Source organism: Sarcophilus harrisii, chromosome 6 (genome assembly GCF_902635505.1).
Source record: "Sarcophilus harrisii chromosome 6, mSarHar1.11, whole genome shotgun sequence".
NCBI classification, from domain to species: Eukaryota; Metazoa; Chordata; class Mammalia; order Dasyuromorphia; family Dasyuridae; genus Sarcophilus; species Sarcophilus harrisii.
Window position 1 is genome coordinate 196,636,092 of NC_045431.1, and position 24,228 is coordinate 196,660,319.

Sequence of the window (24,228 nt, forward strand, 5' to 3'; positions counted from 1 at the left end):
AAATGCACCAAATGGTAAAATACTCACATTTTAAAAGAAGATGTTATATGACTTATAGGAAGAAATAGACAGTAAAACTATACTAATGGGGAACCTCAATTTTCCCTTCTCAGAACTAGAAAACTATTCATAAAATAAACAAAATAGAAGTTTAGGAGGTGAATATAATTTTACAAATTTATATATAATAGACCTCTGGAGAAAATTGAATTGGAATAGAAAGGAATATATCTTTTTCAGAGCAGGACATGAAAAAGATATATTCCTTTCTATTCCCATTCCCACACAAAAACTGACCATGTGTTTAGGCATAAACTCTTCAAAATCAAATGCAGAAAATCAGAAATATTTAATGCATTCTTTTCAGACCATAATACAATAAATAGTATATGTAATTAAGAGCCATGGAAAGACAGATTAAAAATTGGCAACTAAATAATCTAATTCTAATGAATGGACCAAAGAATTAATCATAGAAACATTCAATAATTTCATTAAAGAGAATGACAGAAATGAGACAACATAGAAAATTGATGGGATGCAGGCCAAACAAGACCTAGGGGAAATTTTATATTGCCAAACAAACTAACTCACAAAATGAAAGTGGATAGCAAAGGGGATTAAAAACCAGGATGTTGTTTACAAAAAACAAAGTTGAAGCAGAGAGGTACACACAGAGTAAAGATAAGGGGCTGGGCCAAAATCTCTTATGCTTCAGCTGAAGTAAAAAAAAGGCAGGAGAAGCAATCATGATCTCAGACAAAAACAAAAATAGAAATAGATCTAATTTAAAAATATAACAGAGGAAATCACATCTTGCTAAAAAGGTATCATCAATGCAGATCAATGAATTGGACAAAAAACTTTAAAAAAACCTTTAAAAAGAACAAATTAAAAATCCTAATAAATCACCAAATTGGAAATCATGAAAATGAAAGGAGAGATTAATAAAATTGAAAGTAAGAAAACCATTGAACTAATAGATAAAACTAGGAGCTGTTTTTATGACCCCCCCACAATCTAACAAAATAGATTATTATATTACTTTATTTATAATATATTATATGTTTATAATATATTATGTTACTTTATTATGTGATTTCAAAAAGAAATGGAAAAAACAATTATTAGTGTCATAAATGAAAAGGGCAAAATCACCTTAATAAAAAGGAAATTAAAACAATTATTGGGAGCTATTTTGTCCAATTATATATCAGTAAGTCTGACAAACTAACTAACATGAATGAACATTTACAAAAATATAAATTTTTCAGATTAACAGAAGAAACAGAATATCTTAATGCTGCTATCTTAGAAAAAGGAATTAAACAAGCCATCACTGAGTTCCATAAGATAAAAATCCCCAGAGCCATATGAATTCACAAATGAATTCTACAAAGCATGTAAAGAGCAATTAATTCCAATACCATATAAAGTATTTGGAAAACTGAGCAATGAAGAAGTCCTACAAAATTCCTTTTGTGGTATAACTATGGTGCTGATACCTAATTCTGGAAGAGAAGAAGCAAAGAAAGAAAATTGTAGAGCAATTTCTCTAGTGAATATTCATGCAAAATTTTAAAAAGTATTAACAATGAGGTTAGAGCAATATTATGACTAAGTACCATTTATACCATGAATGAAAATTGGTTCAATATTAGGAAAAATGTCAGCATAATTTATCATATCAATAACAAAACCAACAGATATCATAGTTACATCAATAGATGCAGAAAAAAGCTTTTGGCAAAATCTTGAATTAAAAAACACTAGCGAGCATTAGGATAAATGAAACTTTCCTTAAAATGACAGATGGTATATGTGGTCTTTTAGAAAGAAATCTAGCCCCTGAATGCTAAAATATTGAGGAAAGAAGGAAGGAAGCAAGAAAAAAAGGAAGCAAGGAAAGTGTGTTTTCTAGTTCTCAGTGAAGCAAGGTAGTTCCTACTCACTCACAGAGGTTGTTGTTTTTCCTTAATTCTTTTCTTTAGAGGGTTTCATTTTCATTTATTCTTTTTTATTAAGGCTTTTTATTTTCAAAACATATACATGGATAATTATTCAACATTAACTCTTGCAAAGCCTTATGTTCCAATTTTTTCACCCCCTTTCCCACCTCCTCCCCTAGATGGCAAGTAGTCCAATATATGTTAAACATGGTAGAAATATATGTTAAATCCAAAATATACATACATATTTATACAGTTATCTTGGTGCACAAGAAAAATTAAATCAAACCAAAAAAAAAATGAGAAAGAAAATAAAATGCAAGCAAACAATCACAAAAAGAGTGAAAATGCTATGTTGTGGTCCACACTCATTTCTCATAGTTCTCTCTCTGGGTATAGATGGTTCTCTTCATCACTGAACAGTAGGAACTGGTTTGAATAATCTCATGATTGAAGAGAGCCACATTCATCAGAATTGATCATCGTATACACTTGTTGCTGTGTACAATGAACTCCCGGTTCTGCTCATTTTACTTAGCATCAGTTCATGTAAGTCTCTCTAGGCCTCTCAGAAATCACCCTACTTGTTGTGTCCTGCTTTCTAGAACCCCCAGGTTGGGGTGACAAAACTTACCATGCTTTCTAGAGCCCTAATATACCATATCAATGAAGAAGTGATAAGGTAAGACTCCTGAGGATGGTGGAAAAATGGAGTTTGTTTATTCCAAGGACTTTCCCCTTTATATAATGTAACAAAAACAACACTGTGCATGTGGGACCATATAAACAACTTACTGTTGTATGTAGATGACTCTTTGCCACCTGGTATCACTCTGCCTCAATTACAACACAGGTGGTTACCACTCCTTGACTTCTCAGGAAGGCCGAGAGCCCTTAGGAGAAACGGGGAGCTAAACCAGATATTGTTAGCAGGTTCCCTCTGGGCTGAAGAGTCTTATACCTCACCCAGAGTTCCCCCACTGTCTGTGACCCTCTACACCTGCTGATCATTTCTTATAGAACAATAATATTCCATAACTTCATATGCCATAACTTGTTCAGCCATTCTCTAAGGACTATCCACTAAGTTTTCAGTTTTTTGCCACAAACATTTTTGCACATGTGGGTCCCTTTTCCTCCTTTAAGATCTCTTTGGGATATGGGCCCAGTAGAAACACTGCTGGATCAAAGGGTATGCACAGTTTGATAACTCTTTGGGTATAGTTCCAAACTGCTTACCATAATGGTTGGATCTGTTCACAATTCTACCAACAATGAATTAATGTCCCAGTTTTCCCACATCTCCTCCAACATTTGTCATTATCTTTTCCTGTCATTTTAGCCAATCTGAGAGGTGTGTAGTGTTCTCTGAGTTGTCTTAATTTGCATTTCTCTGATCAATAATGATTTAGAACACCTTTTCATATGACTAGAAATGTTTTCAATTTCTTCATCTGAAAATTGTCTGTACATATCCTTTGACCATCTATTAATTGGAAAATGACGTGAATTCTTATAATTTTGAGTCAATTCTCTCTATATTTTAGAAATGAGGTCTTTATCAGAGCCCTTGACTGAAGATGACCATGACATCAGGGAGGAGATGCCATGCCATGAAGTAAATTTGACAGCTGTGATTTAAGATTGTAATGGAATATTATTTTGCTATAAGAAACAATGAGTAGGGTGATTACAGAACAAACCTGAAAAGATTTACATGAACTAATGCAAAGTGAAGTGAACAGAACCAAAATATTTTACACAGTAATAGTAATATTGAAAGATGATTAATTGTAAATGACTTAACTATTCTCAGCAATACAATAATTCAAGACAATTCTAAAAGACTTCTGATAAAAAATGTTATCCACTTCCAGAGAAAGAACTGTGAAATCTTAATGCAGATCAACATATATTATTTTTCACTTTTTTGTGTCCTTTAATGTTTTTTTTTCATTTTATGAATGTAAAATGTAATGTAATGTATGTTGTATGTAATGTAAAATGAAGTAAAATGACTAATATGGAGATATGTTTTTTTCTGACTGCATATATAACAGATATCAAATTACTATTGTAGGAAGGAAACAGAGCGAGGGAGAGAATTTGGTATTCAAAAAATTTTAAAGTGAAGGTTAAAATTGTTTTTAAATATGATTGGAAAAAATAAAATATTAATTATAGAAAAAAAAAGAAAAAATACTTCCTGGTAGGAAGTAGACTAGAATGGTGGACCAGCAAAAGAACCGTACATGATAAGCTTTCATAGTGACAAGGATGCTCAAGACACATACATAGAAGAGATTGACTCTTAAAACACCTACAAGCAAAAATTCATAGAAAACCCAGCTTGAATTCAAACTGAAATCAAATGATTGGAAGAGATTAAGCAAGAGTTCAAAAAAAGAGTTAATTTTTTTTTAATAAATGGAATGAGTTCTTGATGAAAAAAGTGGAAAAGAAATGAATGAAAGGGAAGAAAGTATTGGAAAGAACATTAATCCAGGTTAAAAAAACACTGTCCAAACAAGAAACTCCCTAAAGTTAAAATGCCCCAAGAAGAAGTCAATGACTCCATAAAGTTGTAAAAAATATTAAAGCAAAATTAAAATAATAAATAAAATAAAAATAATAAAAATCTAAAGTATTAAAGTAGAAACAATTGACCTAGCAAACAAATTGAGTAGGAAAAAATTGAATGATAATTGGACTATCTGAGCCTAGATGTTCAGAAATCTCAGAAGGAAACTGTCTAGATCTCTTAGCATCAGAGAGCAAAGTATAAATAGAAAGAATCCATAGGTTGCCTCCTGGAAAAAACTCTAAAATGAAAATTACCAGGATATATATCCCCAAACTGAAAACTTCTAGGCCAAAGAAAAAATACTACAAGCTGGAAGAAACAAAGTTCAAGGAGCAAGTTGCCATGGTCAGGATCATACACAATTTAGCAGCCATTACTTTAAAGGAACAGAGAACCTGGAATCTAATATAATTGAAAGCAAAGCACATGAACTTATAGCCAAGAAAAACTTATTTAGCAAAACTGTATATCTTTAATATTAAAGAAAAAAAAGATGGATTTGTAAAGAAGTAAATGACTTCCAAACATTATATATATGTATATATATGTAATGTATGTGTATATATATATATATATATATATATGTATATATGTATATTTCTGTTTTCTACATTTGGTGTCTACCTGATCCACCTAACCCGTGACTCCAAGAAGCTGTAGCATGTGCAACAGCCACAAACCAGTAAGCTGATTCGACAAATGGGTTAAACCAGGTTGAGGATAACCAAGGAATCTCAAATCCTACAGTGAGTTAGTGAGTTAGAAAGGTGTATAACTCAAGCATATAAAAACTTCCGCCAGTGGAATGGGTGGATGAGAACAATTTGTATAATGACCATGGAGACAGCTGAAGCAGGTGCTGTGAAGTACTTCAAGCTTGATTAGACATAAAAGACACCAAGGTCATCCACTGCATCTCAATTCTTCACTAGTAGTCTTGACTATTCTGTAAATGGACAGTGATGACTCTAGAAGAGAGAATAAGGTTGATGACTTCATGCAACTCATCCTCACTTAAATCCAGTTTACCAGAAATCAAAAGGCATTACCATACCAATTTACCATTTCTAACTATTTCAAAGTCCTGTGGCAATGGGTAGGTGATGAAGCAGCAGGTGTTGATACACTGTGACTGTAGGAATAATCTTGCACACAGGCAGCTCAGGCCATAGGATTGTTCTCTCACTGGAAGCAATAGAATTCAGCAGTCCCTGGATGTTCAAGTAGCCTTTAAAGATCACACTGCTTACCTCTGGGTATGAGGAAGGAAGTAGAAAAGGTACCCTAAAAATTGTCTGCTTACTCAGCCCTGTTCTAATTACTGTGACAGGCAGGGATCCTGCACTGCTGTTGAAAACACTAAAAAATGTACAAAAACTTTGGCTAAGTTGATTCCACTCACTATCAGTATGTGGAGTATGCACACATTTATAGACAACACAAAATCCAATAGACCTGAAAAATGAATATCACTTGTTGTGAGAGAACTCAACAGGTATCACATTCAAATAGCAGCCCCGAGTGAAAAAAGGTTGGCAAATGAAATTCAGCTTGCTGAAGTAGGAGTTGAATACTCATTTTTCTGCAGTGGCTGCAATGAAGGGGAGTCCCATGAAACTGGTGTAGGTTTTGCAATCAAAACAAATTTAATCAATAAACTTGTACACCTACCAAAGGGAATGAATGACAGGCTCATGACATTTCAATTGCCACTTGCAGGAAAATGCCTTGCCAATATCATCAGTGGCTAAGCTACCAACATGATGGACCCTGATGAAGTCAAAGAAAAATTTTATGAAGACCTAAAGACCTTTATCATCAATGTGCCAAAAGAAGAAAAGCTTATAATTCTGGGTGACTTTAATGTTAGGTTCAGATTACCAGACCTGGCAGGGAGTCCTTGGGAGAATGAAGTTGGAAACAGCAACAGAAATGGTCACTTCCTATTGAAGACTTGTGCATCTCATAACCTTCTCATCACTGACATTGTATTCTGCTTTCCAGCTTAAAGCTGCCATGGTTCCAGCAGAAGACAGAGACCTCCAGCCCTTGCCCCTGAATTTCTACTTCCCAAAAGATAGAAAAGGAGGAAATGATGGGTCACGAAGAGTTCTTTTTGAAAGTATAGTACTGGGATAAATTATTCTCTTGTGTTATTTGATATGGTGATTACTTTATCTAGATGGATTTTATTCTTGGATATTTCTGCCCATTTTTTCTAGCAGCTAGCAAGGTCAGAAGCCTTAAGAGCTGAATCTGGTATAGAATATGAAGAAAGAAAATACAGGCATGACCTGAATTTAGGATTGAAAGTCCATTGATGCCATTTACTTCATTTCCTCAGTTGTCAAACTAGTTGGAGAAGGAAATGGCAAACTACTTCAGTATCTTTGCCAGAAAAATCATAAAATGGAGTCATGAAGAATCAGACTTGATTGAAAGTGTTATGGGAACCACCTACTGCTGGGGATCTAATTCTGACCAGCAGAATAGATCCTTTCATGTGAGAGGATAATAATAATACAAGGAGACTGAGAGGCAATTGCTTTCTCAGACCTTCCTCTTCCCTCTTGCCTCCAATTTATTTCATTCCCAATCCACAAGCAACATCTGTCTCATTAAAGGCTGATTTGCAATTCCTTCAGGTGTGTTATGATTCACAGCTGTGGGGTCTTTCACACTGAGGTGAGGTCTTTAACAATTCTCTGGTTTTTGTTTTATGAGAATACAATTATTTTTCCTCTAACAGCATGGTCAGTAAGTTTATCCAATATTGTGAAGCAGCTGTTATCTGAGTCTGTATGCTGAGGAATGCAAATAGCACTATCAAAATCTTTTCCATCCTATTCCTCTGGATAGTTGCAGGTGAGATGCTATAGCAGATGTTGCATCTTGTGAGATGTAATTTGCTCTAACATCATAATAGTCCATCATGGAGGTGAACTTTCTGACAAATGGAGAAGTAGGGTTGTAGTCAGAGTAGGCATTTTTCATATCAGTCTCCTGGCCCAGCCCTTTGATGTGTTGGCCCATTTTAATCACCCCGACTGAAAAAGTCTTACCAGGTCTCTTCTCCCTTTCCTTCCCCAGGAGTTACTGAAGGAACTCTCCTTTGAGGATCCTATTCACAAACAGCTCTCCGGCACTGCTGCTTCTCTGTTTCTTGTGCCCCATGTTGGGCGTCATTTGTTATGGGAGCCACCTGCTAATGGTTTCTGGGGATCTATTCTGACCAGCATAATAGATCCTTTCATGTGAGAGGATGATGAAGATACAGGAGATTGAGAGGCAGTTGCATTCTTTGACCTCCCTCCTCTTCTCTCTTGCCTCCAATTTATTTCATGCACAATTTACAAGCAGCATCTGAGTCAGTAAAGGCTGACTTGCAATTCCTTCAAGTGCTTATGATTTACACCTGTGGGGTTTTTTGCACTTAGGCGTGGTCCTTAACATCAAAGTAATGAGTAATCTGAATTCAGACCCCCAAGAAGTTAGAATAATATCTTATAAAGACTGCAATGTATTCACAACCTTTAGAGTGTGTGATTTTATGGTTCATTTTGTTTAATGGATACATGGGATTCTTTTATTTATTCCCAGAAAATGAAAGTAGGAGAAAGCATGCCAGTAGGGAAACCTGCCAGAGAACCAGACAGAGTTAAATGTTTTACAGTTTAAGAAAATGATAACTTCTCTATTCCTTGACACTTATTACAGTAATCATTCATGAAGAATTTTAAAAAAATTTTACTTGTTTTTTTGTTTATTTTAACACATTGCTTTATGAATCATGTTGGGAGAGAAAAACCAGAGCAAAAGGGAAATGAACATAGTATGTGTTGATTTACATTCAGTCTCCTTAATTCTTTTTCTGGATGCAGATGGCATTTTCTGTCCAAAGTCTATTGGGATTACTTTGGATCATTGATCCACTGTGAAGAACCAAAACTTTCATAGTTGATCATTCCACATTCTTACTGTTATTATATATAATATATTCCTGGTTCTACTTATTTTGCTCATTATCGGTTCATGTAAATCTTTCCAAGTCTTTCTAAAATCAGCTTGTTAATTTTTTCTTTATAGAACAATAATATTCCATTGCCTTCATATGCCACAACTTGTTCAGCCATTCTCCACTTGATGGGCATCTATTCATTTTCCACTTCTTTGCTACCACAAAAAGAGCTGCTACAAACATTTTTGCACACATGGGTCCTTTTTCCTCCTTTTTCCTCCTTTATGATTTCCTTGGGATATAGACCCAGTAATGGCACTGCTATGTAAAAGGGTATGCATAGTTTTATAGCTCTTTCAGCACAGTTCCAAATTGCTCTCTTTGAGTATTTTTTCATGTAACTAGAGATGGTTTTAATTTTATAATCTGAAAATTGTCTGTTCATATCCTTTGACCATTTAACAATTGGGGAATGACTTGTATTCTTATAAATTCGATACATTTCTTTATATCTTTTAGAAATGAGACCTTTATTGGAAATATTGGCTGTAAAGACTTTTTTCTAGCCTTGTACTTCCCTTTTCCGTTGGTTTTGTTTCTGTTGGTTTTGTTTGTGTAAAAATTTTAGTTTAATATAATCAAAACTGTTCATTTTACCTTTCATAAGGTTCTCTAGCTTTTGTATTTTTTCATTAATTCCCTTGATATTCTTGACATTTTGTGTAATATTCTCTTCTCTAAAATATAATGTTCTCTGAGCAGATTTCTTGGGGGGCTTCCTTTCAGTTCAGTGTAACAACCTTGAATGCAGCCAGGAGTTAAATTCAAATCCTTTATTTTCTCCTTCAAAGTCTTGGATCTTTTCCTGGGGTCCAGTTAGCTTTAGTAGAGGCCTATCTCTCTCCTTGGTTCCAAGAGCTCTCTCCAAATGTCTCCAGTCAGCACAAAGGTCGAATATGGAATGAATCTAATTCTGCCTCTGAGAATGGGATTGTGGACTTCTGACTTATGAATCTCCTGAAGCCAATCCTAGTTGAGGCTCCTAGCTTATATGTGAACTCCAATGTGTGAACTAATGTGTGAACTCTAAAGGTATGAACTAAGTATATTAGCACTGTCTCTATCAATTCCAGTGACTTAGCATCTTGTTTCAAGTTCTGGCCTATGACACTTTTGTTCTTCCAGATGAATTTTGTTATTATTTTTGCTAGCTATATAAAACAACATTTTGGCAGTTTGATTGGTATGGCACTGAACAAGTAGACCAATTTAGCCAGAGTGGTCATTTCTATCACATCATTAGCTCAGCCTATCCATGAACAATTGATATTTTTCTAATTTTTTATATTTGACTTTATTTATGTGAGAAGTGTTTTGTAATTGTGTTCACATAGTTCTTCAGTTTGTCTTGGCAGGTAGGCCCCCAAGCATTTTATTTTGTCTACCATAATTTTAAATGGAATTTCTCTTTCTATCTTTTGCTGATGGGTTTTGTCAGTAATATAAAGAAATGATGATGCTTTTGTGAAATTATTTTATATCCTGAAACTTTACTAAAGCTGTGATTTGTTTCTAATAGGTTTTTAGATGATTTCCTAGGATTCTCTGTATATATTATATCATTATATGATATTATTTATGATATGATATTCATCATACCATCTGCAGAGTATAATTTTATTTCCTCATTGCCTATTCTAATTCCTTTACTTTCTTTTTCTTTTCTTATTGCTAAAGCCAGCATTTCTAGTACAATGTTGAACAGTTTTGGTAATAATGGGCATCCTTGTTTCACCGCTGATTTTATTAGACATGCATCCAGCTTTTCTTCATTGCAAATGATGTTTGCTGCAGGTTTTAGATAGATACTGTTTATTATTTTAAGGAAAGCTTCCTTTATCCCTATGTTCTCTAGTGTTTTTAATAGGAATGGGTGCTGTATTTTGTCAAAAGCTTTTTTGGCATCTTTTGAGATTAAGGAAGAATTTTTAAGGGAATCCCCAACTTTCCCCAGCATGATTGGCTTAGAGACTCAACTATAAAAATATGGATGGAAATATTGATAGGATACTTGAGGCATAATATTTTTTCAATATCTAGGCTCCATAATTCTAAGGAACATGCTGGAGAAAAAAATTCTGTATTCCCACTGAGAAAATGCTTACACCTTCTATTTCTACTCTTTCTCTTTTGACTGTAATGGGATTTTTACACCGAGTTCCTTAAACTTTGTTAGAAAATAGGAACATAAAAATTTAATTCAATCATCTTTGCTTGTAGCTTTCCCTTGATTTAACTATGGGCCAGGCCTTTAATATTTCCAGACCATAATTTCCAGGCCATGTAAAGCAAGAATACTCTGTGTTACTTTCCACATAAAGGTGTAAATCTCAAGTGGGAGAGTACCTATAAGATGCTTTACAATCCTCTAAAAATGTTGGTTCAGGCCTTTAGCTGGAAAAGGACTAGCAATGTGAATGAGCTTGGACAAGTCACTTGATGTCATTTGCCTCATTTATTCACCTGTAAAACTAGGTGGAAAAAGACATGGCAACTCACTCTAGTGTCTTTGCCAGGAAAACACCAAAATGGGTCATGAAGACTTGACTGAAAGGAGTGAATAAGAATAATTTGGATTCAGACTCCAAGAAGTTAGAAATAATGTGCTATAAAAGACTGCAATGTAACTTCAACCTTCAAAATGTGTGATTTTCTGGTTCATTGTGCTTAATGGATCCCATCGGGTTCTTTGCTTTGTTCCAATTCAATGAAAGTGGGAGAAAGCTTGCCAAGATCAAAACCTCCCAAGAAGCCTGAATGTTTTACAGTCTGAGAGAATGATAGCTTCTCTGGTCCTTGGCACTTATTTCAATAATCATCCCTAAAGGAATATTCAAGAGGGAATCCCCTGACTTTCTTGAGCATGATTTGCTTTGAGACTCAATCTTTATTTGTTCCAGTGGTGAAAGGTGTGTATAAAATCAGTATCTCCATTACTGCCCTGCAGCATTCATCTTGCAGCCTCCTCACTCACCTGAGAAGGAGAAGGCATCCTAGGTGAGCTTGTGTTTCTCTGAGGCCTTTCTTCTCTCCCTTTTTACTATAAAGCTTTTGTCAAGTGTGGTTGACGATGTTGCTGTGGGCAGGGGCTCTTCTCTTTTCTTTTGTAATTTCAGGGCTAATAGGTATTAGGATCTAAATAAAACCTGAATTAACAGGATGTAATCTCCTTGAGATCAATGGATACTTTAAAAATCATCTAGGACTGAACTCATTGAAAGATATATAATAAGCAGATAAATAATGTTTCAAAAAATGATTTGGTTAATTGAATTATATGCCCGACTGAGCTGTGTTGGTCAGTAATAAAACTGGAAGCAAAAGCTAGAAAAGATATAAATGATGTCCGTACTAATGGAATTCTATTCGTTTTTCTCAAATTGCTATTGGAATATTGTTAAAATTCATGGTTTCTGATTATTTATAAAAACAACTTTTGATCGGTTAAATAGTGGCTCAGTTTTTAATGAAATCAAATGTAAGGATCAAAAGAGAACTATTAAAGCAATGAAACCATAAGGTATTTATGAAAGTTGGTCTGGATTTTTGAACATCTTTCTTGCATCCCAGTCTGACTTTCACAATGAAGCTTGTTATAGGCCTTTTGGTCTTCTCCTTTATTTTGTTTATCATCAATGCAGAAGAAAAAATTTTAACTGATGCATTAAAAGCACATTGGTAAAGGTAAGACCAATTTAACTGGGGAATGTTTGGTATATATGGCTATTCCTTCTGCTTGGGGAGAAAATCACCTTTGATAGTGCTGCTCTGCAGAAACTTGTGAATGATAAGAGGAAGAAGATTGAAATGCACCTCTAAAGAAGAATAATTCAGAATGGAGTATGTGTTTTTGTGTTCCTTGTAATCTTTGTTTTCAGTTTAGATCCTTTCTGACAGACTTGGAGCCATATTAATGAGGGCTAAAGTGTCAACATAAATTATGCTAAGAAAATCCAGTATTTATCAGTGGGTCAGGGAAGGAATCCTTATTTTATTAGATTTATTTTGACAAGCCAGTTTCACTGGGGACAAGTGGTTTGGGAAATTCATGACATTTATAAGAAAAAATCTTGAGCCCTAAGAAGCAGTTTCATTCCTCAAAAGATTCAGATCTGTTTTATTTGAGCCCTGTTGGTGACTTAGGATTCTTTTGTAATTGCTCTCCTATTTCTAGGTCTTTTAGGAGCATGCAAGGCATACTGCAAAAAGAAGGCAGAAAAAGACAAACAGAAAGAGGTCCTCAGTGATGAGTATGGAGAAAATGAATAAGGTAATACAAAGTATGAATTGAACAGTGTTCTTGTTTTTTAGTCCTTCTTTGAAACAAATTTGTTTAATTTCATCAGCTAAACATTTCCAAACATTGGCCATGTTGAGATTGTTTATTGCATGCTGCTGCTCTAGTCCTAAACTAGTCAATCAAGAGGCAAAAAGCAGACTTCATCAACTGTCTTATGGAGTTGTGGATGGTCATTATATTAATCCAAGCTTTTTTTTTCTCCCCAAATTAATTTTCTTTGCAATGTTGCAGCCATTTTACAAGTTGTCTTCCTGGTTCTTCTAACTTCAGTGAATACCAGTTCATATAAGTCTTTCTATGTGTGTTTGAATCTATCCATCCAGTAATCCAGTAATATTTCATTACTTTTATACATTTTAATTCATTCACCTGTTGCCTAGTTAACAAGCATCCACTTAATTTAAAAATCTTTTCTACAAGAAAAAATTCTGCCATAGATGATTTTTTTATCTTTATTTTAAATTTTAATTTCATTTATATTAATATTTATTTATTTTATCATATATATATTTAAGTTATAACTTTGTGATAGCTGTCTAGTAGTTGTTTTGCTGGGTCAAACTGTATCCACAGTTAAATGACTTTTTGGGAGTAGTACTAAGCTGCTTTGCAGAATAATAATAAATTCATAGCTACATCAACAATGCACTAGTATGGCTTTCTTCTCACTTATCTTCCCAGCAATTACTGTTTTTCTTTTGTTCCATATTTTTCAGTCTGATGAAGAGGAGATGAAATCTCAGAAGCATTTTAAGGTACATTTTCCTTATCAACATTGATTTGGAACATTTTTATATATGATAGTTTTAGTTTACCTTTCTTCTGTTGAGACTTTTCTCTTCATATCCTTTTACAACGTATTTATTAAGAAGTATCATAGCCTTTTATGTGGTTAAATCAATTCTAGATATAGATTGTATACCAGACTATTATTAGAGAAATTTACTGCAAAGATTTCCATCCCATTAACTGCTTCTCTACTAATTTTAATTGCATTGATCTTGGTTGTCACATAATTTTTCAGTTTTTTAAATGAAAATTATTTTCCTATGGACTTCACCATTACCTGAAGAATTTGTCCTCTATCAATTCAAATAAAATGTATTCCCCTGCTCTGAAATTTATTCATTATGTGACTTTTAAAAAATTTTTTGTAACATATATTTGGACTTTATAAGTTGTTATATATTCATCTATGTTTAATTCTGTCAGACTGCTTTTCATTTCCTTCCTTCCTTCCTTCCTTCCTTCCTTCCTTCCTTCCTTCCTTCCTTCCTTCCTTCCTTCTCTCCCTCCCTCCTTCTTTTGTTCCTTCCTTCCTTCCTATGTTCGTTTGTTCCTTCCTTCTTCCATTAGTTTTTAAATTGATGCCGTATTTTTCTAACGTCACTGTAGTTGTCCTACTGAGCCTTTCCTCCCCTCCTAAGTGTCATCCTGTGTTAAGTCCAGGATAGCTCCCTAGAAACCTCAGGATTAGCTAGAGTCAGTCCTTGGTCTTTAGGGGGAGAAGTGAAGGGGACAGACAAATTGCCATGAGGCCTGCCAATGTTGTATCTTGGATTCTCGAATCCAAAGTCACCAATTTCTCTGCACCTCTTCCTGCCCCAAAGTGACTCTGGCCTGTCTCAGCCCACCCTTTAATCCTTGCCTACCATTATCTTAACATCAAACATTTAGTGAGCATCAAACTGTTAGAAGAGCCATTTATCCAAAACATATGCTAATAGAGTCATTGTCTCACATCGAATAGGTAATTAGCCTTAAGTGCTCTGTTGTCTGATTTAAGTACACCTTTTCATAGTTTCCCTTTTCATAGTTTCAGCCCTTTATAATCCTGTAGATCAAATAGCATTTTTTTAGAGAAGAAAAAAACTTTTAGAGAAGAGAAAAACTCATTACAACTGATGGATGCATCAAAAATGTTTAAAATTATGGGCAATGTGTAACACCTGTAAACTTCCCATTTTCATATGGGGTGGGTTGGTTGTCTCCTCCCATATTTCTTTATTCAATATATATATATATATATATATATATATATATATATATATATATATATATTTAAGGTTTGCTTTCTATTTTTGGTTTGTGATTATTCTTTCCACTTGCCTTGTGTTTTTGTTGTATTTATTTTCTTTTTGTCTCTTTGTACATCACTTTTCATTAGTTCATCCTGATTTTTCCACTCTTTTTTGTATTCATCACACAGACCAGTGTAGTAAAATACTACACTGTAATATTTCATTACATTCAAGCACCACAATTTGTTTAGCCTTACACTAATTGATAAATACTCACTTTGTTCCCAATTTCTGCCTATTACAACAATTACTGCTAACTTTCTTGCATGAAAGTTTCATTCTGAGTATTTCTGGCTCTTTCATTGTGACCTCAGCAACGCCTGTTCCATAGGCAACGCATTGTACTTTATTTTGAATGGGTTCCTTTCCCCCTTTTTAATCAACTAAGCCTTAGTGAAACTTGCTTTCCCCAGATGATGCATTCTCCCCAACCATCCTTTTCAGTATTGGCTGTATGTTCTCTCAACTCCCTGGCTGAGGCAGAAGAGTTAGAATACACTTTATTCTTCAGTGCCAGTTCCAGCCTCTCTTGCTTCCTTTTTCACTTTTTTCCTTTGAGATTCATGTATTCTTATCTATCATCCAATCAAAATTCTGACAGCTGTTATCTATAAACATCTAAATTTCTCTCCTTTTTTCTCAATATGTTGAATACATAGATGACAATTATTCTTTGCTCCCCAGTTCCTGCTCTCCTACTAGGGCACTTCATCCTACATATTGATTCTCCATCAAATGCCCTAACCATTAAATCTATTCACATTCCATGAACTATTTGTTCACCCCATTCAAACCACACACAAAAAACCAGGTCATAACCTTGATCTTCTCATCATCCACAAATATACTACCTTCATGTTAAAGTCTTCTGAAGGCCCCTTATCTGACCATAATCGTTGTCTTTTCACTTTTCCCTCTCCTTTTCCTTAAATAACTTTCCTCCTCTTTATCATTATCTGCAAATCCCTTAAACCCTCACTTCTTTCCCAAGCTATATCCTTTGTAATAGCTGCTTTCTTTTCTTCTTTCTATGCTGATTCCTTGGTGATACAATTCAACTCTACATTGTTTTCCTCTCTTGAATTTTTAGCACTCTCATCATATTTTGAAGTGTGTCCCACTCAGCCTTATCCTTGTATCACTCCCATCATTTGTTGCTTTTCTTCCTAAACACATCGCTGAACAAAGTGGAGAAAATCATGCAACTATTATGAGTTGGTCCATCACTAATTTATATGATACAACCTCAACTGGTCATACTGCTACTAGTCTATTCTACTAAACCTTCACTATCATCTTTATATCCAAATATCCACAATGTCTCTTCCAAAGTTTTTCAACCACCCTCAAGCCTTTTGTGGCTCTCTCTTCCCCTACTCTCTGATACCTTAGCTCATATTTTGTAGAGAAAATTGAGACCCTTAACCATGAATTTACTGTTTTCTCCGTTTTCTTATCATCTGTTGTTCTGATGCCTCTTGCCATGCTTTTTTCCTTAACAATTATGATAAAGTAGCCTTATTCTTTAGCAAGGCTTAGGCCTCTACTTATTCACCTGATCTCATTTCATCTGGTCTCCTTGAATCTAACTCTTACCCAACTTTTTCCACTTATTTTCAGTTTGTGCTTGTTCATTTCCTACTGTCTACAAAATGATCACAATGCTTTCATCTTGAATAAATTATTACCCTACTCTTTTGATTTCTCTAATATATGTCCTTCTCTCTTCCAGTGATGATGTGAATGGGATAAACTCTCCTATAAAATAGAAGAGGATAGCAGAATGAATTAAAAGCCAGACTCCAAAATATGTTGTTTACAATAAACACATCTGAAACAGAAAAGTACAAACAGAATAAAAGTAAATGGGTGAACTGCTTCTGCTGAAATAACAAAAGCAGCTCTAGCTGTCATGTTGTGTAACCTCCCACCCAGAGGTTACTGATTGTCATTCTTGCCTAGTCCCAGGCCTTCAGAAATGGAAGCAAACAATACAAAAAGAGTGAAAATGCTGTGTTGTAAACTACTTTCAGTGCCCACATTCCTCTCTTTGGGTGTAGATGGCTCTTTTCATCACAAGATCATTAGAACTGGCCTGAATCATCTCATTGTTGAAAAGAACCACATCCATCAGAATTGATCATTGTATAACATTGTTGTTGCTGTGTACAATGAAATCCTGCATCTTCTCATTTCACTTAGCATCAGTTCATGATGCTCTTCAGAGCATCTCTTCAGATCTCTCTGAAATCATCCTGCTGATCGTTTCTTATAGAATAATAATATTCCATAACATTCCTATACCACAACATATTCAGCCATTCTCCAACCTGGGAATCCACTCAGTTTCCAATTTCTTGTCACTACAAAAAAGGCTACCACAAACATTTTTGCCCATGTGGATCCCTTTTCCTCCTTTAAGTTAACCCCATTTCAGAAATAGAAATTGAATAAGCCATCAATGAACTCCCTAAGAAAAATCTCCAAGAACTGGGTAGTATTGAAACTATTTGGAAAAGTAAGTAAAGAAGAGTCCTTCCAAATTCTTCTTATGATATAAATATGGTGCTGTTACTTAAACCTGGAGTTTAACAGAGAAGTATAGTATAATTGACCATATCAATAGGTGTAACAGAAATCACATGATTATATTAATAGATATGGAAAAAGCTTTGACAAAATATAGCACCTATTTGTATTAAAGACACTAGAAGAGCATAAGAATAAATCAAATTTTCCTTAAAACAATAAGTAATATTTATCTAAAGATAACAACAGGCATTATCTGTAATGGGAATAAGCTAGAAGCATTACCAATAAAATCAGGGGTGAAACAAGGATGCCTATTATCACCTTTCTTATTCAATATTGTACTAAAATATTAGCTTTATTAATAAGCAAAGAAAAAGAAATGGAAGGAATTAGACTAGGCAATAAGAAAACAAAACCATCACTCTTTGCTAATGATATGAATTATTCATTCATATAGAATTCTAAAGTCAACTAAAAATTACATGAAATAATGAACAACTTTAGAAAAGTTGCAGGTATAAAATAAAACCACACAAACCATCAGCTTTTCTGTGTATCAACAGCAAACCCCAAAAGCAAGAAGTAGAAAGAAAAATTTCCTTTAAAATAAGTGTGGACAATATAAAATGTTTGGGAGTCTATCTGCCTAGGCAAATCTAGGAACTGTATGAACACAATTACAAAACACTTTTTACACATATAACATCAGATCTAAATAATTAGAAATATAAATTACTTATAGATAGGCTGAACTAATGTAATAAAAATGACAATCCCATCTAAATTAATCTATATATTAGATGTCATATTAAGCAACCTACCAAAATTATTTTATTAAGCTAAACAAATAATGAAATTCATCTGAAAGTACAAAAGATCAAGAATATCAAGGATGTTGGTGAGTAAATGCATCAAATAATGCATTTCAGTATTTGAGTAAATGCTTAATGAGTAAATTGCAATGAGTAATGAGTAATGAGCAAAATGCAAATGAAGGTGGCCTAGCCAGACTAGACCTAAAACTGTGTTGTAGAGCAACAGGTATCAAAAGTTGTTGGGAATCTAGCTCCAATGAATATTGAGAGTATGGTTATGAATTTAATATTTTCATGGGCCAGGCAGGAAATTTGTCAAGGCAGTTCTGTTTAATGATCTGAGAGGCAGGGTTTATATACTCTCAAAACTAATATTGCAATAATACTAAACAATTTTCAGTAATACGATTTATCTAACAAAGTCATAAATTTTATAGTTTGTGATGCCTTATTCCAATTACATGCATTGCCCACCAAGCTACCTTAAATTTGTCTCAATCGTGTCTTTCATCTCTGTCAGGGAAAATGGTGAGCCAGTCCCTTGAACTGTGAGTAGCCCTTACAGACCCTACATGTCTGAAGTAACACCTAGACGGGATTCTTTCTGTGCATAGACTTATTCAGTACTGGTCCTCTACATCTCCCGTTTTCTTATTCATAAATTGGAGGTTTTGAAGTTCAGTTCCAATAGATGAGAATGAATGAATAACATATTGGAAAGCACAAGGGACTAAACCAACCAGTATATGAATGACACATGTAAGAGGAACAAGATGTAAAATCCTAGAAGTCAGATTATTTATAGGATCTATCTTTTTTTTTTTTTTTTTTTTTTTTGGCCACTCAAATATTTGGTTTGCTATGCTATCCAAAACATGGCAGGAAATAGTGTCCCTGGACTATTCCTGGGACACTACTTTCTGCCATGTTTTCTGCTAAAGCAGCTCACTGAATTATATCCCAAGTAAGGTTGAAATTATGTATACCTTTATTTATTCTGTTCCTTATTTGACTCCATCTCACATTGGTGGTATCATTATCCCATTCATATAGAGTTACACATTCATGAGTAAATCTATAATTACAAGATAGTTGTAATCAAGTTTCCAAATTATTTACATGATCCCCTACCCACAATAATGATTGTTCCAATTAAGTTTAGTTTTTTGTTTTAACTCATTATCTATATTAATTTGTTCTTTAACAACTTGTAATACATTTGTAACTCACTGATCTGTGAAATGGGTAATAATTGCTAGAGCTGCTAGAACTCCAGCAATGAATAATCCAACAAATCTCCTTTTTCTTCTTCTTCTATTTTTATCTAGTTTTCTTTTGATGATATCTCAAACCTGTTCACATGCTGACTATACCAATTGTGATTGATCTTAGTAGGCACCATCATATAAGATGGGTGTTCAATAATAAGAACATAGGCAATGAGTTAGAAGACAATGGGATAAAACTTAAGTGTAACATTTTACAATATACTCTCTTGGCACAGTCATGATTTGGATTCCAGTGCCATTTCTTAAAATGGTATCTGTAGTTAGAAACATGTGTGTATATTTTAAACATGCCTGTACAGTATATTTTTGAAGAACCTAAAACATCGTGGAATCCCATATGTGAGATGTGAATATTTGTTCCACCCTAAGTCTCAAATACACTGTAACGGGGATCCATCGAGACACTAGGTAATTTGGGATCCTTTCACCAACTAGTTCCAGTTCCCCCCAAACCAATGGGGCCCCAAATCCTTTGGGAGTAGGGATGATGATCTCATCTTCTGAAACTACTTCCTGCTGAGTCATTTATAAGGTTCCATTTCTTTTCTTTTTGGAGAGGGTAGTATTGATTGATTACTGATTGAAGCATGCAATGGTTGATTTAGCTTCTTGAAGCTGGTCAATACAGCTATAGCTGACCAAAATCTAGAATAAAAAACAAATCTAACAAACAGAGATTAGGATAATCTGAGATAGAAAAGCAAGCACACAAGCACACACTCTACACAAGATGTTGAGAGGCCAATATAAATTGGCCAGCAACTTTTCATGTAAAAAATATATTTGTATCAGGACACACAATACAAAAAAAGTTAAAAGATGTTTCAGCCTTAGTTTCAATAAACAATAAAATAACAGATCTCACAGATAATTAACTTAACTGCTTTTATATTATTTTGGAAACCTTTAAGGGATTTATTTCACAATACATAAGCATCTAATAATAAATAGATTACTAGTCCAAATACTAATTCACTTAGTTATTTAGGATATAATGACTACATATTTTCAAACTGAAAACAGTAAGATATTACATAATTGAATTGTGCTCATAGATTCTATTGACCATTTGCTCTGATTATAGAAATTTATTATGAGAGGGGGTATGATTATAACACCATCAAAACTAGTCCTTCAGGCCTCAGCCTGGGAGCATGCACATGACAGGATAAAAGTTTAGTAATCAATTATAACAGTTCCAATCTATAGCCAGCCTCAGGAAGAATCAGATGGGTTCTTATTTAGGGAAATGCAACTAGGAAACTAATCAGAAGAATCCCAATTTGGGTGGATTTTTAAAATATTCTTTTCCTACTCTTTTGTAAAGTATTATTAGTATGTGCTATCCTCTCCCCTCTTTTTATTAAAATATCCTGATGGGGAACAGCATAATAAAGAATACATATTTCCTCTAAAAAAATCAGAATCTACTACTCCAGGCACAACCATAAGCTCTAGAACTGATTGTGAATTATGTTCTAAAATGTGACCTAGCATACCAGAAGGAAGATGATCTGAGACTCCAGTGGGGAGAAAACATATTCCCATATTGTCAGTAATTCATTGTGACACTGAGGAGAACAAATCAAAAGCTGCCCTTCCCTGGGTAGCATGTATTAAATCTTTTGAATTGGTACTTTTTTTTTTGCAGGTACCACTTGAGGGGGAATAAGGAAAAGTGCACTTCCCATTGTTTGACCTGTCTGGAAGCTGACCCCAGGAATAGTTTCCCGATATAAGATTATCTTCCTTATCATTCTGAGAGTGACATTGTGAAGCCCAATGTCTGCCCTTCCTGCATTTTGGATATAAAGTCAAAACTTTATTAGCATTTTCAAAGGCAAGTTGTCTCAATAAAATTTGAACTGCCTTCCCATTGTTGTTAGAAAGCTGAATTGCCATCGTTAAGCAAATGACAAAGTCAACAAAGGTCTCTTTGGATCCTTACATGATTTTTGTATAGGATGTCCCTCTGTCCCTGCCACCTGGTTGATTTTGCCCTCTTCTGATTCAATATGGATACTATGTTGATATCAGCTGGACAAGAATCAGTTTTATATCTTATATCTTAATCCTTATGTTAGCCTGGTGATAAACTACTTTCACCTCTTTTTAAACTTCTTTTTCTTTAACCTTTGAGCTTACCAAGGGGTCACTCTCCTCTGCTGCGGCTTTCAGGTTGCAGTCTGTTTGAGTGCTAACTGTTGGAGTCCAGCTCCAGTGAATATTGAGAGTTAAAAATGAATTTAATATTTTCATGAGCCAGGTAGAAACTATCAAGTTTCAATCAAATTTATTAGTCTGAGAGGCAGACCAATATATATTATATATAATATTTATAATATCAATATATATATATTATACCTCTAATGCAATACTACTAATGCAGTGGTTCTCAAACTTTTGTTTTCAGTATCTTTATCCTATTAAAAATTATCAAGGATCTGTCCAAAGAGTTTTTGTTTATCTGGATTATATTTATAGACATTTACCATCTTGGAAATAAGAGCTATTTTTGAATTTGTAGACCCTCTAAAAGGGTTTCAGAGATCCCCAGGATTCTCTAGACCATACTTTGAGAACCACTGCTATAGTGCAATAATAGTAAATTTTTTTCAGGCAACTTAGTGTACATTCCAAGGTTACAGGTGTACCCAACATTCCAGTTTGACATTAGCATTAAACAGTAACTAGCAGTGGCAATCTACTTATCTAATAGAGTCATAATTGGAGCAATTAGTAGTAACAAACTCTTATCTAACAAAGTCATAAATTGTTGCAATTAACAGTAACAAACTACTTATTGAATAAAGTCGTAAATTAAAACAGTAACAAACTATCTAACAAAGTCACAAATCATATAGTTTATGATGTCTTGTTCCAATTACATGCATGGTCCATCAAGATATCTTAAAATTTATCTCAAGCATGTTTTTCATCAATGTCAGGGATTAGTAAGGAAATTATTCTTACATCATTTGTCTGTGTACAATTAAATGGGTAACTATGTAGAGCAAAGATCAGCGTTAGTCAAATGTAGAAGAAAGTATAATAAGAAGATATGAGAGGTAATTGATAGAAATCAATCCTAACCTACTTATATAAGTAATTACCATTAAAAATAGGAAAACTACAGCAAAAATTACATCAACAACAATTATAATGTATTAATATCTTTGATTGACACTACAATAAAACTAAAAGTTACAAACACCTGATTATTCTCTGAATATCTATTTTACACAGTGTTCATAGAACAGTAAACGTCTATGGTGAAGGGTGTAAGTTTATACTTTGTTGAAGAAGATGGGGATAATAATCTTGGGGAAGAGAAATCTTCTATGGTACATGTGATGTCCAGTTTAAGGACTTCAAGAGGGAATAGACTTGTTTTTCTTGACTTGCCACAATATGTTCCCAGATGTTTTCCTTGACTGCCGATCTAGGAAGTGATTTACCATCAGCTTAGATCTATATTCTTTCTTCTAATCCTGTCTCCTATAACTAAAATGATCACTTTTCTTCTCAGACTCTCAAAAGTGACTGGAAACTGGTGTTGATGTTAGTGGCAGTCTGAGAGTTGTTAAAATCCCCTTATGGTTGGCACAGGTTATTCATGAAAGAATTCATGAAACCCAGAATTATTAATTGGCAAAAATGAAAGTTTATTTTTGGACAGGAAGCCAGTTTTGCTAAGAGACTGACTTCTATAGTGGCAAAGTTCTATTAGGGAACTGGAGTCTGGCACTGAGAAGAGAATGCTTTCTCAATAGGCAAGGTCCTAGCAGGCTGCTTTAGACCTTCTGCAAGGTAAATGGAGGGTGACCCTGAGAAAAGAATGCCTTCTCAGTGGGCAGGGTCCTAGCAGCTGAGCAAGCTACTTTGGGCCTTCTGCAAGGAGTGAGTTTAAGGAAACCTGTTATATGGGTAGCTCTTGGTGGAGGGGACAGCCTGAGCTGATCAGACAAGGATTTCCCAATTGAATGAGGATTTAGAATTTCAAAAAGATTAATGGAAGTTGATTTGCCCTTGAATAGTGTTGCTTCTCTCATCCTGGGAGGATGGACCCTCACTCTAGATTCCTTGGAGCCTGGGAGATCCTGATCTCTCAGATCAAAAAGGGGACACAATTTAATTTTAAAGGGAACAGTTTCCCTCCCCTTTCAGTGTGAGGAGCTATACCTATACTATAAATCAAGCTCTTATGTCATGCATAATTTAGCCAGGGGCCCTCAAACTTTTTAAATAGGGGCCAGTTCACTGTCCCTCAGACTATTGGAGGGCCAGACTATAGTAAAAACAAAAACTTTGTTTTGTGGACCTTTAAATAAAGAAACTTCATAGCCCTGGGTGAGGGGGATAAACGTCCTCAGCTGCCGTATCTGGCCCGCGGCCGTGTTTGAGGACCCCTGATTTAGCCCATTCAACTTTTTAATTTGATGTATTTTTTAATATATTTGGTTCCATAATATTTGCCAAAAATTTTAGTAGGTTCTGTGGGGTACAAAAGAAGTATAAGTACTGGTTCACACCGTCAGAGAAATTATAATCTTGTTAGGATAAGAGATCAAACTTTATAAAACAATGAGTGGTTGTGATGAGCATTCATAGCTGGACCATCTTACCTGGCCATGGGAGATTGAACTGTGGTGAGGAGAAT

The 24,228-nt window shown here is 34.5% G+C and overlaps 1 protein-coding gene across 1 annotated transcript in view; it reads left to right on the plus strand.

Moving 5' to 3' along the window:
* Positions 1–13,595, plus strand: part of HPS5 (HPS5 biogenesis of lysosomal organelles complex 2 subunit 2) — a 91,266-nt gene extending 77,671 nt beyond the window's left edge. Inside the window, exons 23-24 of the mRNA XM_031942847.1 lie at positions 12,726–12,821; positions 13,568–13,595. Of these exons, the coding sequence (XP_031798707.1) occupies positions 12,726–12,798 (73 nt within the window). The 3' untranslated portion in view covers positions 12,799–12,821; positions 13,568–13,595. The remainder of the gene's footprint in view (positions 1–12,725; positions 12,822–13,567) is intronic.
* Positions 13,596–24,228: the final 10,633 nt, after the last annotated feature.